The sequence below is a fragment of the Lampris incognitus genome, chromosome 16 (genome assembly GCF_029633865.1).
Source record: "Lampris incognitus isolate fLamInc1 chromosome 16, fLamInc1.hap2, whole genome shotgun sequence".
Lineage (NCBI taxonomy): Eukaryota > Metazoa > Chordata > Actinopteri > Lampriformes > Lampridae > Lampris > Lampris incognitus.
In genome coordinates, this window is record NC_079226.1 from 2626698 (window position 1) to 2640371 (window position 13674).

A 13674-nucleotide genomic window follows, 5' to 3' on the forward strand; every position below is an offset into this window, starting at 1 on the left:
TCAAGGTCCGCTGGTATGAAAGCAAAAGTCCTGAAACTAATGACTATAAAATAACAGATGTGAAAGCACCAGAAACAGACTCTGGTTCAGACCTTGGTTTGGACTTTCAAGTGTGAAAGGGACCTTAGTAACTATCGACCAGTCTCTAATCTTTCATTCTTCTCTAAAGTACTAGAGAGAGTTGTGTATCAACAACTTTCGACCCATATAAAAGAAAACCATCTATATGAACCTTTTCAGTCGGCTTTCAGGCCCTGTCACTCCACTGAAACTGCTCTGACCAGAGTGGTGAATGATCTTTTACTAGCTATCGACTCTGATTCCACTTCTGTGCTTCTACTACTGGACCTCAGTGCAGCCTTTGACACCATTGATCACTGTATACTATTAGATAGATTAAATTATAATTTTGGTGTCTCTGCCTTAGCTCTCTCTTGGCTTAAGTCCTACCTATCTGGAAGAACACATTGTGTCTGCTATAGTAATATTATATCAAAATTTTCTGACATTAAATATGGTGTGCCTCAGGGCTCAGTTCTTGGCCCTCTACTTTTCTCTCTTTACATTACACCGCTTAGCCAAATTATACGCAGTTATGGAATAAGTTTCCATTGATATGCTGATGATACTCAGCTGTATGTGCCTATAAGGGCTGATGATCATACTCAAATGACTAACTTAGAGGCCTGCTTGGCTACTGTGAAAAACTGGATGTCACTTAACTTTCTGCTTTTAAATTCAGATAAAACCGAGATGCTAGTCATTGGCCCTGCTAGACACAGACACCAATTTGATCAAGTAACGATAACAATCGACAACTCTGTGGTTTCACAAAGTGTGGCAGCCAAAAATCTTGGTGTTATGTCCGATCCCAGCCTTTCCTTTGATAAGCACATTAAAGAAATCACCAAGACTGCCTTTTTTCATTTACGTAACATAGCTAAAATTTGGTCTTTTCGCTCCATGGCTGACGCAGAGATTCTAATACATGCATTTGTTTCATCCAGACTTGATTACTGTAATGTTCTGTTCTCAGGTCTGCCACATTCTAGTACTAAAAGTCTTCAGATGGTTCAGAATGCTGCTGCTAGAATCCTAACTAAATCTAGGAAATTTGACAATATTACACCAATTCTTGCCTCCCTTCATTGGCTTCCTATCCATGTTAGATCAGAATACAAGGTGTTTCTGCTGACTTATAAAATCCTAAATGGGTTTGTCCCATCTTACCTGTCTGATCTCCTTAAACCGTACATTCCATCTCAAGCTCTTTGTTCTCAAAATACAGGGCTCCTGTGTGTACCCAAAATTAAAAAGAAGTCAGCTGGTGGCAGCAGGGCCTTTTCCTATCGGGCTCCGTTCTTATGGAATAACCTGCCTGCTGCCATCAGACAATCGGAGTCTGTCGAGTCCTTTAAATGCAAACTTAAAACTCATCTTGTTGCCTTGGCTTACAATTAGTTGCCTTTAAGTTGAGTGCTTCGCAACCTGTACTGCATGGTGGGTTGGTTTTCTGTCTCAATGAATTTACCAACCACTGTTCTTTCGACGAGATTATAGAGTATAGCTTATGACTAATTGATGACTTAATTGATGACTAATGACTAGTGCAAACTGTTCTGCTCTCTCACATGTCTTTTCTCTCTGAATGATGTCTTCTCCTTTCACTTTTTCTGTGTTTGAATGGTGTCTTGTGAGTCTCCCTTGTGTGCATGTGCAGTCGGTTCTCCTCCCAGGGCTCTGTGGTGATGGTGGTCGCCACTTGGATGCTGCCTGCCATTCCTCTTCTCACATATTTTTTTATTTTTTTTTACATGATGATATGCTGGTCGCATGGCTTGGGTCCTGAACTGTTCCGATAGACTGTTCCGATAGCGTCTGGGCACTGCTTGGCATCCTGTGCATCATATTCTTCATAAATTTTATAAGTCCATTATAATTCTGTTATCCTCTTTCAATGTTGTATTGTGTAAATTGTGTAAACACAACATCATTGCGCGCTGTCCGTCTTGGGAGAGAGATCCTCCTCTGTTACTCTCCCCAAGTTTTCTTCCTATTTTTTCTCCCTGTTAAAGGTTTTTTTTTTTAGGGAGTTGTTCCTTATCCGATGAGAGGGTCTAAGGACACGATGTTGTGTTGCTGTTAAGCCCACTGAGGCTAATTTGTGACATTGGGCTATACAAATAAAATTGATTTGACTTGATTTATTCAGTTAAACTACACACTTAAAATCAATGTGTTATCCAGACACATCGACCACATACCTCCTGCCTCTGTAGCTGTGTCTCTGCATCTTGGGCCAACAGGACTGACCCAGAAAAGAGGGAGTTCTCCAGGTCATCCAGCCAGGCGGAGGTGGATGCCACCGCTGTGTGGAGCCGCTCCTCCCACCGCCTCGCCTGTATTACACACAACACAACCAACCACAGCTAAATAGAGCAGGGCCAACATAAACCTTTGGTTCACGATACTGAAAACGATTCTACTGCCGAACCACATCACTGACCAACAGCGACAGATGTTTAGGAGAAGTCATGAGGGAACAGGACTGTTCAGTCTGAGATCTCCCTGGAAATTAAACTGCCGTGGGCCAGTTGCCACAGCTATTTATTTTACTGGTGTTTAATAATGACTGAAGGTACATTATTGACTTTAGAAGCAGCAGAACCTGAGTGGTGGCCTCCTCCATGGCTTGTCTGTAGGTATCATACAGAGACTTCAGGGAGCCTCGGTTGAGGGCCTGGACCACTCCTTTAAACAGCGGTCCCAATGTGGTCACATGGGATGTTCTGGAATAAACCTATGAGGAGAACAGAAGGAATTTATCTCAGAGAGTAATGATGATGATGATGGTGATGCTGCTGCTGATGATAATGATGATAATAGAGATAATAATGATAATCTTGAGAAGATTGCTAATGGTGATAACGATGTTGATGGTATGATGATGGTAATGATGATGATGATGACAATGAGGATGCTAACAATAATGATAATACTGATGAAAATGAAGACAATAACGATGACAATGTGATAACACAATGACAATTATGAAGATAATGATGATGACAATGATGAAAACAGATAACAATAACAGTAATGGCACTTTTCCACTGCATGATACCGGCTTAACTCGATTGTACTTGCTTTTTTTTTTTGTTTTCCATTAGGCAAAAGTCAGGGACAATACTTGGTACCGTGGACTTTTTTTAGTACCACCTCTGTCGAGGTTCCAAGCGAGCTGAGCCCATACTAAAAGGTGACGCAAAAACTCCACAGACCACTGATTGGTTAGAGAGAAATTGAACAGCTCTGTCTACAACCAGGAAATACCAAAGCGAGAGTAGTGAAACTTGTACCGCAGTTCTATCCAAATAAAAAATAAAGATCTTCAGCGAATCTCTTAGTTACACTAATATTTTTCATGTGAAGCAGTGGTTAGCACGGTCGCCTCACAGCAAGAAGGTCCTGGGTTCGAGCCCCAGGGTAGTCCAACCTTGGGGGTCATCCTGTGTGGAGTTTGCATGTTCTCCCCGTGTCTGTGTGGGTTTCCTCCAGGGGCTCCGGTTTCCTCCCACAGTCCAAACACCTGTAGGTCAGGTCAGGGCTCCAGACTAACGTTTCCCCTGGTAGCACTGGTGTTACCAACTTTCTCAGTTGGTCGCACCAGCACATAATTTGGTCGCACCCTTTTTTTCTCCCGGTAACGCATGGTATTACTCAATGACCTTGCACGCTGAGGAATAGTTGTGTTAATTTGCATACCACAGTGACTTGAGACTTGATATTTGCAAAAATATTTTCATCTGAACAAGAATTTGCTCTGCCACAAGCAGTGGCTGACACAGTAGGTCATCCTGTAGGAGAATTTTAAAAGATGTTATCAAATAAAAGCAAAGCACAACAACAGCATGAATGTTTCCACATCGTGGATTCTATGTTGTATTTAATTGCCCCGGTGTTTGTCTTGTGTAATTTACTGCTGCACAACCAACTGCCCCTCTAGACACAAATAACAATAACAAATAACTTCAATTAACAGCTGCAGCATTCTTTCACCCCCTGCAATTCAACTTTATGACCATTTCATTGTCCTCCGTTGAGCGACTGCTCTCGTTGACACGCTGGAAAGAGGACGGGACGGGGCTCGGTGGCCCGGGTGACACACCAGTCCCTGCAGGCTTTGTGTTTCTTGCTGTCGTCGTGCAACTTCAAACTGTTGAGCTTAAACTGTGTGGACCCGGTCACAAATGTAGAGTTGCCAGCAGTGGACACACCACACTGCTTACAACACATACAGCGTAGCATTACAACACACACACACACACACACACACACACACACACACACACACACACACAGCACAGCATTACAATACACACAGCACAGCGTTACAACACACACACACACAGCACAGCGTTACAACACACACACACACAGCACAGCATTACAACACACACAGCACAGCGTTACAACACACACACACACAGCACAGCATTACAATACACACAGCACAGCGTTACAACACACACACACACAGCACAGCGTTACAACACACACACACACAGCACAGCGTTACAACACACACACACACAGCACAGCGTTACAACACACACTGTAGTGTTACAACACACAGCACAGTGTTACAACACACACAGCACAGCGTTACAACACACACAGCACAGCGTTACAACACACACAGCACAGCGTTACAACACACACAGCACAGCGTTACAATACACACAGCACAGCGTTACAACACACACAGCACAGCGTTACAACACACACACACACAGCACAGCGTTACAACACACACACAGCACAGCGTTACAACACACACACACACAGCACAGCGTTACAACACACACTGTAGTGTTACAACACACAGCACAGTGTTACAACACACACACACAGCGTTACAACACACACAGCACAGCGTTACAACACACACACACACACAGCACAGCGTTACAACACACACTGTAGTGTTACAACACACAGCACAGTGTTACAACACACACACACAGCGTTACAACACACACAGCACAGCATTACAACACACACACAGCACAGCGTTACAACACATGCAGCACAGCGTTACAATACACAGCGTAGTGTTACAACACACACACAGCACAGTGTTACAACACACACAGCACAGCGTTACAACACACACAGCACAGCATTACAACACACACACAACACAGCGTTACAACACATACAGCACAGCATTACAACACACACACAACACAGCGTTACAACACATGCAGCACAGCATTACAACACACACACAACACAGCGTTACAACACACACAGCACAGCATTACAACACACACACAACACAGCGTTACAACACATGCAGCACAGCGTTACAATACACAGCGTAGTGTTACAACACACACACACACACAGCACAGCGTTACAACACACACTGTAGCGTTACAACACAGACAGTGTAGCGTTACAACACACACAGCACAGCATTACAACACACACACAACACAGCGTTACAACACATGCAGCACAGCGTTACAATACACAGCGTAGTGTTACAACACACACACACACACAGCACAGCGTTACAACACACACTGTAGCGTTACAACACAGACAGTGTAGCGTTACAACACACACAGCACAGCGTTACAACACACACTGTAGCGTTACAACACAGACAGTGTAGCGTTACAACACACAAACCGCGTAGCGTTACAACACGCACACACAGCAAAGTGTTACAACACACACAGTGTAGCGTTACAACACAGACAGTGTAGCGTTACAACACACACAGCATAGCATCCTCCTCAAAACGCAACCACGTCTACTGCGTTAGCCAGTGTGGTTGAGAGGAGTACTTTTTCGTCTTACACTCGGCCCCTCCCTCCCTCCCTCCCTCCCTCCCTCCCTCCCTGTCTGCACCTGCACTCTAACCACAGTCGTCAGTGTCTGAGTCGGTACTTCTCGTTGTCTCCGCCAGCCCCCTCCTCTCTCTCGTGTCCGCCAGCCCCCCCCCGGCTCCGCCAGCCCCCTCCTCTCTCTCGTGTCCGCCAGCCCCCCCCACCGGCTCCGCCAGCCCCCTCCTCTCTCTCGTGTCCGCCAGCCCCCCCCCCCGGCTCCGCCAGCCCCCTCCTCTCTCTCGTGTCTGCCAGCCCCCCCCCCCCGGCTCCGCCAGCCCTCTCCTCTCTCTCGTCTCCGCCAGCCCCCTCCTCTCTCTCGTGTCCGCCAGCCCTCTCCTCTCTCTCGTCTCCGCCAGCCCCCTCCTCTCTCTCGTGTCCGCCAGCCCCCCCCCCCGGCTCCGCCAGCCCCCTCCTCTCTCTCGTGTCCGCCAGCCCCCCCCCCCGGCTCCGCCAGCCCCCTCCTCTCTCTCGTGTCTGCCAGCCCCCCCCCCCGGCTCCGCCAGCCCTCTCCTCTCTCTCGTGTCCGCCAGCAGCCCCCCCCCCGTCTCCGCCAGCCCCCTCCTCTCTCTCGTGTCCGCCAGCAGCCCCCCCCCCGTGTCCGCCAGCCCCCTCCTCTCTCTCGTCTCCAGCTGTCTCCTGTCTCACATAGTTTGGTTTTTTAAAGTAATCAGCTACAGACGGCTCCATCTTTGGAGCATGGGAACTGCCAACGTTAACGCTATGCAGTTTTATTTTGGTTGCTTGGAACGGCGCCGGCAGCCGTAAACCTGTACGCACCATGTGTACACACGGAGCGGAGTGTACAGGATTCCGGCTGCCAGCGCCACTGTCACTGACGATGCGGGTCGAAACATTACATGGTGGCATTGGTGCGAGTGCCTTGCACGGGCTGGCTGGCTGCTGCGGCGCCAAGTGGTTGAAATAAAAGGAAAAGGCTACTTCTTTCTTCTGCCCCTGCGCTCCCAGTCAGCTATCGGCCTGCCAACAGTGCACTCTACACTAATGGTGGCAGTCTGCAGGCCTGGGGCAGGTGAATCAGCCCTACTAAACTGTAGATGTGTGTATGTGTGTGTGTGTGTGTGTGTGGGCCCTGTGATGGCCTGCCGCCCAATGAAAGCTGGGATAGGCTCCAGCATCCCCACTACCCTGCTTAAGGGTAAGTGGTTTGGATAATGGATGAATGAATGTGAAGCAGCCATTTTGAGTTGGCGTTGACTTTTTGAAAATAAAACACCTGTGTGGGGCGCTGGTAAAGCACCTGTGTGGGGCGCTGGTAAAACACCTGTGTGGGGCGCTGGTAAAACACCTGTGTGGGGCGCTGGTAAAACACCTGTGTGGGGCGCTGGTAAAACACCTGTGTGGGGTGCTGGTAAAGCACCTGTGTGGGGCGCTGGTAAAGCACCTGTGTGGGGCGCTGGTAAAACACCTGTGTGGGGCGCTGGTAAAACACCTGTGTGGGGCGCTGGTAAAGCACCTGTGTGGGGCGCTGGTAAAACACCTGTGTGGGGCGCTGGTAAAGCACCTGTGTGGGGCGCTGGTAAATGACCTGTGTGGGGCGCTGGTAAAGCACCTGTGTGGGGCGCTGGTAAAGCACCTGTGTGGGGCGCTGGTAAAGCACCTGTGTGGGGTGCTGGTAAAGCACCTGTTTGGGGCGCTGGTAAAACACCTGTGTGGGGCGCTGGTAAAGCACCTGTGTGGGGCGCTGGTAAAACACCTGTGTGGGGCGCTGGTAAAACACCTGTGTGGGGTGCTGGTAAAACACCTGTGTGGGGCGCTGGTAAAACACCTGTGTGGGGTGCTGGTAAAACACCTGTGTGGGGTGCTGGTAAAACACCTGTGTGGGGCGCTGGTAAAGCACCTGTGTGGGGTGCTGGTAAAACACCTGTGTGGGGCGCTGGTAAAACACCTGTGTGGGGCGCTGGTAAAACACCTGTGTGGGGCGCTGGTAAAACACCTGTGTGGGGCGCTGGTAAAGCACCTGTGTGGGGCGCTGGTAAAACACCTGTGTGGGGCGCTGGTAAAACACCTGTGTGGGGCGCTGGTAAAACACCTGTGTGGGGCGCTGGTAAAACACCTGTGTGGGGCGCTGGTAAAACACCTGTGTGGGGCGCTGGTAAAACACCTGTGTGGGGTGCTGGTAAAACACCTGTGTGGGGTGCTGGTAAAACACCTGTGTGGGGCGCTGGTAAAGCACCTGTGTGGGGCGCTGGTAAAGCACCTGTGTGGGGTGCTGGTAAAACACCTGTGTGGGGCGCTGGTAAAACACCTGTGTGGGGCGCTGGTAAAACACCTGTGTGGGGCGCTGGTAAAACACCTGTGTGGGGCGCTGGTAAAACACCTGTGTGGGGTGCTGGTAAAACACCTGTGTGGGGTGCTGGTAAAACACCTGTGTGGGGCGCTGGTAAAACACCTGTGTGGGGCGCTGGTAAAACACCTGTGTGGGGCGCTGGTAAAACACCTGTGTGGGGCGCTGGTAAAACACCTGTGTGGGGCGCTGGTAAAACACCTGTGTGGGGCGCTGGTAAAACACCTGTGTGGGGCGCTGGTAAAACACCTGTGTGGGGCGCTGGTAAAGCACCTGTGTGGGGCGCTGGTAAAACACCTGTGTGGGGCGCTGGTAAAGCACCTGTGTGGGGCGCTGGTAAAACACCTGTGTGGGGCGCTGGTAAAACACCTGTGTGGGGCGCTGGTAAAACACCTGTGTGGGGTGCTGGTAAAACACCTGTGTGGGGCGCTGGTAAAGCACCTGTGTGGGGCGCTGGTAAAACACCTGTGTGGGGCGCTGGTAAAACACCTGTGTGGGGCGCTGGTAAAGCACCTGTGTGGGGTGCTGGTAAAACACCTGTGTGGGGGCTGGTAAAACACCTGTGTGGGGCGCTGGTAAAACACCTGTGTGGGGCGCTGGTAAAGCACCTGTGTGGGGTGCTGGTAAAACACCTGTGTGGGGCGCTGGTAGAGAAGGGAGGAAAAAATGAGCCAACACGCAGACAAGTGACTGGCGGGACTCTGCCATGAGGGGGTACTATTGGCAATGGAAAACGAAATCAAAAAAGTACCTGGTACACAAAAGCGAGTAGAACTGAGTTGAGTCAAGCCAGTACCATGCAGTGGAAAAATGCCATAAATGACTACTACCTGTAGTAAAAACATCCATCCACCCACCCATGACCTGAACCGCTTATCCTGCTCTCAGGGTCGCGGGGATGCTGGAGCCTACCCTAGCAGTCACTGGGCGGCAGGCGGGGAGACAGGCCGCCAGGCCATCAAAGGGCCCACACACACACACACACACACACACACACACACATTCACACCTAGGGACAAGTTAGTATGGCCGATTCACCTGACCTACATGTGTTTGGACTGTGGGAGGAAACCGGAGCCCCTGGAGGAAACCCACGCAGACATGGGGAGAACATGCAAACTCCACACAGAGGACGACCCGGGACAACCCCCAAGGTTGGACTACCCCGGGGCTTAAACCCTGGACCTTCTTGCTGTGAGGCCACCGTGCTAACCACGGCGCCACCGTGCCGCCTAGTAAAAACATTTCCGTCTATATGATGATGAGTATAGGTGGTACCGGCTGTTTGTGGTCCTCTTCCAGAGTTTTTTGTAGCAGTGTTAATTTGGTTCTGAGCTCCAGTCTCAGACTCTCCCACCTCTGTCTCATCAGCTCGGCTCCGGCCCGGTTCTCTCTGTCAACCAGAGACTCTGCAGAGAATGGCTCCGTGGTGCTGAACAAAGACACAAAACATTTTCATCTGGACTCTGCAGGATATCCTGTCTGTCATCTACACTGTCATCTTTACTTTGGGTAACCATGGTGTCAAAGAATCACAAGACAATAATGAGGGCAAAATAATTCAGAGGAATTAGAGCAGCAGCCTCACCAACATCAACCTGAAGAGGTTTGTGGGCCCTGGCTCAATGAGAACATCCTCAACAGAAAGACGAACGCTAGATGTTTTGTCATGGGCTGCTAGAAGTTACCTGTTCCCACTGGGTGAAGCCTGCTGGATGAGGATTTCTTCCCCTCTGCTGGCAACCGACTGCAGCAGCTTCTTCTGCTCCTCCAGTTGCTCCTCCAGCTCCTTAACCACAAACAATCAATGTTGTCTCAGTTTAGTCTCATCCAGCTGTTTTATAGTGAGCACATGCTCTGATACCCAAGCAGGGACTGACATCAACCCAACTAACCCTGACACGGGTATCCTGCTCCATCACTGTACATCAACACACACACACACACACACACACACACACACACACACACACACACACACACACACACACACACACACACACACACACACACACACACACAGGTTGTTTTCCTGTGTATTGGTGGATATGAGAGGAGGTGCAGTGACTGACGCTCTTCTTAACAGTGACCAGTGTCTTCTGAGGATGACTGTAAGCGGCGGATGTCAGTTAACGTGTTTTGTATCCAACAACTTTCTATGTGAATTTGTGGGTCATGTTTGCTTTGATTTGTTTTTGTAACTCACACCATTAAACGACGTAGTTCGGGATTCAACTACAGTTACACATAGCACCTTTAAAAGACTGCAGTACTACACTAGCAGGATGGAGTTGGTGCTGGTGTGATTTGCTTTCGCCCACGTGACAGTGCAGATGCTCTTGCTCTGTTTTGCTCTTTGACTTTCCAAGTTTTCCTACTTTTTTGTAACTTTTTGCTACTTCTCCGTGAGCAGTAATCAACTCTAGTAACTAGTTGTTACAGACTAAAAGGAAATTCTGCACAGGTGTTTTGATGTTGTCACACCTGAAGTCAATGTAACGCCTTCATGACCTTTTTTAATGCCAAAATTGAAATATTAACCAGCTAATGACCTCTTCAAACAACGCTACATACATGTCTTGATGCATGCTCAATAATCCAGGTAAGAAAATCAATAAGGTTTAATCAGTTCATCTGGACACAACGTTTACTGATGTACGTCACACACAGGGGGCAGTACTATAGCCAGAAGCATGGGTGCGCTATGGGTTCCCCAGTCTCACCTGTACTAGTCAACTTGCACATGGAGGAAGTGGAAAAGAGGCTCTGATGTGCTATCCACCTCACCTCACCTAGGTTGTCCTTCAGGACACCCCTATAGGGTTTCGGTTGCACATGTTTGTAAACATGGGGCGCTACTCCACATACAGTTCTATGGTTCTCCACTAACTGGAGATTTTGTGCCTTTCCATTGCCAACATGCATTGATCATCTGCAAAGCCACGATGTCTCCCGGTCCATAACATCAGTCTATTGATGAATGCACCTAGGACTACTGCTGCTCATAGGAATAGCAGGATTTATTATCAAGGTTCACTCCTCTAGATCTGTCCTATCCAGGGACACCACCTAGCCATTGGTTCAGATTTGTGAACAACACCTGGGTTAAAATTAAATCTCAGGATGTAGCACATTTCACTGACCACATTAACTCTGTGGACACCTTGTCAAGTTCACCAGGGAGGATGTGGAACATGACAGGGTAGCCTTCTTACACTGTGAAATTACAGTTGGTGATGGGGGACATTTGATTGTTGATGTTTACCATAAACCAACACATACTGATCACCACTTAAGGTTTGACTCTCATCATCCACTGGAGCACAAACTAGGAGTCATCAGGACGCTGGACCACCGAGCTGACAACGTCCCCACTGACACAGCAGTCGGGGAAGAGGAGAAATAAAACTGAAGTAATTGTTTTATGGGGCTGAGGAAGAACGATTAAAAGTCATCACTCAGCTACAATCGGTAATGTTAAAAACCACAAACCAAGTCAGAAATCTTGTAGTCATGGACTCAGACCTGAATTTCTTTTTTCTTTGGATTTTCTCCCCAATTATACTTGGCCAATTACCCCACTCTTCCGAGCTGTCCTGGTCGCTGCTCCACCCCCTCTGCCAATCCGGAGAGGGCGGCAGACTACCACGTCTCCTCCGATACATGTGGAGTCGCCAGCCGCTGCTTTTCACCTGACAGTGAGGGGTTTTGCCAGGGGGACGCAGCATGTGGGAGGATCACACTATTACCCCCCCCCCCGAACAGGTACCCCAACCGACCAGAGGAGGCCCTAGTGCAGCGACCAGGACACATACCCACATCCAACTTCCCACCCGCAGACACGGCCAATTGTGTCTGTAGGGATGCCCGACCCAGCCAGAGGTAACACAGGGATTCGAACCGGCGATCCCCGTGTTGGTAAGCAATGGAATAGACCGCTACGCTACCCAGATGCCCAACAGATCTGAATTTCAATAGCCACATTAAGATAATTACAAAGCCAGCCTACTATCACCGGAAGAATAAAGAATTAAAGGATCTACGTATATCTCAGCAGTATCTGAAAAAACTTGTCCATGCATTTATCTCCAGTTGACTTGACCACTGGAATGGTGTCTTTACAGGTCTCTCTAAAAAAACTGATCCAACAGCAGCAGCTGATTCACAACTCTGCTGCTCAAGTCCTTACTAAGACCAAAAAGGTGGACCACATCACTCCAGTTCTGAGGTCGCTACACTAGCTTCCTGTCCGTCAAAGAACTGATTTTAAAATACTACTACTACTACTACTACTACTGTTGGCTGCTCCCGTTAGGGGTCGCCACAGTGGATCATCTGCAAGGCTCAGCGTTTTCGGTTTTTACCGATTTTCACCGAAAAATACCCAGATTTTTAAACTGATTTTCACCTGGATTTTATGTTTCCATGGATCCATAAGTTGTACCTGTTCGCGTGATGTTATGTAACGGTGTCCTCTTGTGGTGAAATTCGGCATGCTGGATGGCTTTGAAAAATAAAAACCGAAAACGCTGAGCCTTGATCATCTGTTTCCATCTCTTCCTGTCCTCTGCATCTGCATCTGTCACACCAGCCACCTGCATGTCCTCCCTCACCACATCCATAAACCTCCTCTTTGGCCTTCCTCTTCTCCTCTTCCCTTGCAGCTCCATATTCAGCATCCTTCTCCCAATATACCCAGCATCTCTCCTCCACACATGTCCAAACCATCTCAATCTTGCCTCTCTTGCTTTGTCTCCAAACCGTCCAACCTGAGCTGTCCCTCTAATATACTCGTTCCTAATCCTGTCCTTCTTCATCACTCCCAATGAAAATCTTATCATCTTCATCTCTGCCACCTCCAGCTCCACCACCTGTCTTTTCATCAGTGCCACTGTCTCCAAACCATATAACATAGCTGGTCTCACAACCATCTTGTAAACCTTCCCTTTAACTCTTGCTGGTACCCTTCTGTCACACATCACTCCTGACACTCTTCTCCACCCACTCCACCCTGCCTGCACTCTCTTCTTCACCTCTCTTCTGCACTCCCCGTTACTTTGGACAGTTGACCCCAAGTATTTCAACTCATACACCTTCATCACCTCCACTCCTTGCATCCTGACCATTCCACTGTCCTCCCGCTCATTCACGCATAGGTATTCCGTCTTGCTCCTACTGACTTTCATTCCTCTTCTCCCCAGTCCATACCTCCACCTCGCCAGGCTCTCCTCAGCCTCCACCCTACTCTCACTACAGATCACAATGTCATCCGCAAACATTACAGTCCACGGAGACTCCTTCCTGATCTCATATGTCAACCTGTCCATCACCATTGCAAACAAGAAAGGGCTCAGAGCCGATCCTTGATGTAATCCCACCTCCACCTTGAACCCATCTGTCATTCTAACCGCACACCTCACCACTGTCACACCTCCCTCATACATATCCTGCAACACTCCTACATACTTC

At 48.8% G+C, this 13674-nt stretch overlaps 1 protein-coding gene across 2 annotated transcripts in view; it reads right to left on the bottom strand.

Moving 5' to 3' along the window:
- Positions 1-13674, bottom strand: part of syne1b (spectrin repeat containing, nuclear envelope 1b) — a 394236-nt gene that overhangs the window by 154883 nt on the left and 225679 nt on the right. The window contains exons 99-102 of one of the 2 annotated variants that reach the window (XM_056296155.1): positions 9894-9994; positions 9484-9637; positions 2643-2800; positions 2265-2394 (exon numbers count right to left, since the gene is read on the bottom strand). In XM_056296155.1, coding sequence (XP_056152130.1) covers positions 2265-2394; positions 2643-2800; positions 9484-9637; positions 9894-9994 — 543 coding nt within the window. Of the gene's footprint in view, positions 1-2264; positions 2400-2642; positions 2801-9483; positions 9638-9893; positions 9995-13674 lie in introns of both variants that reach the window. The other variant, XM_056296154.1, reaches the window with a different exon arrangement.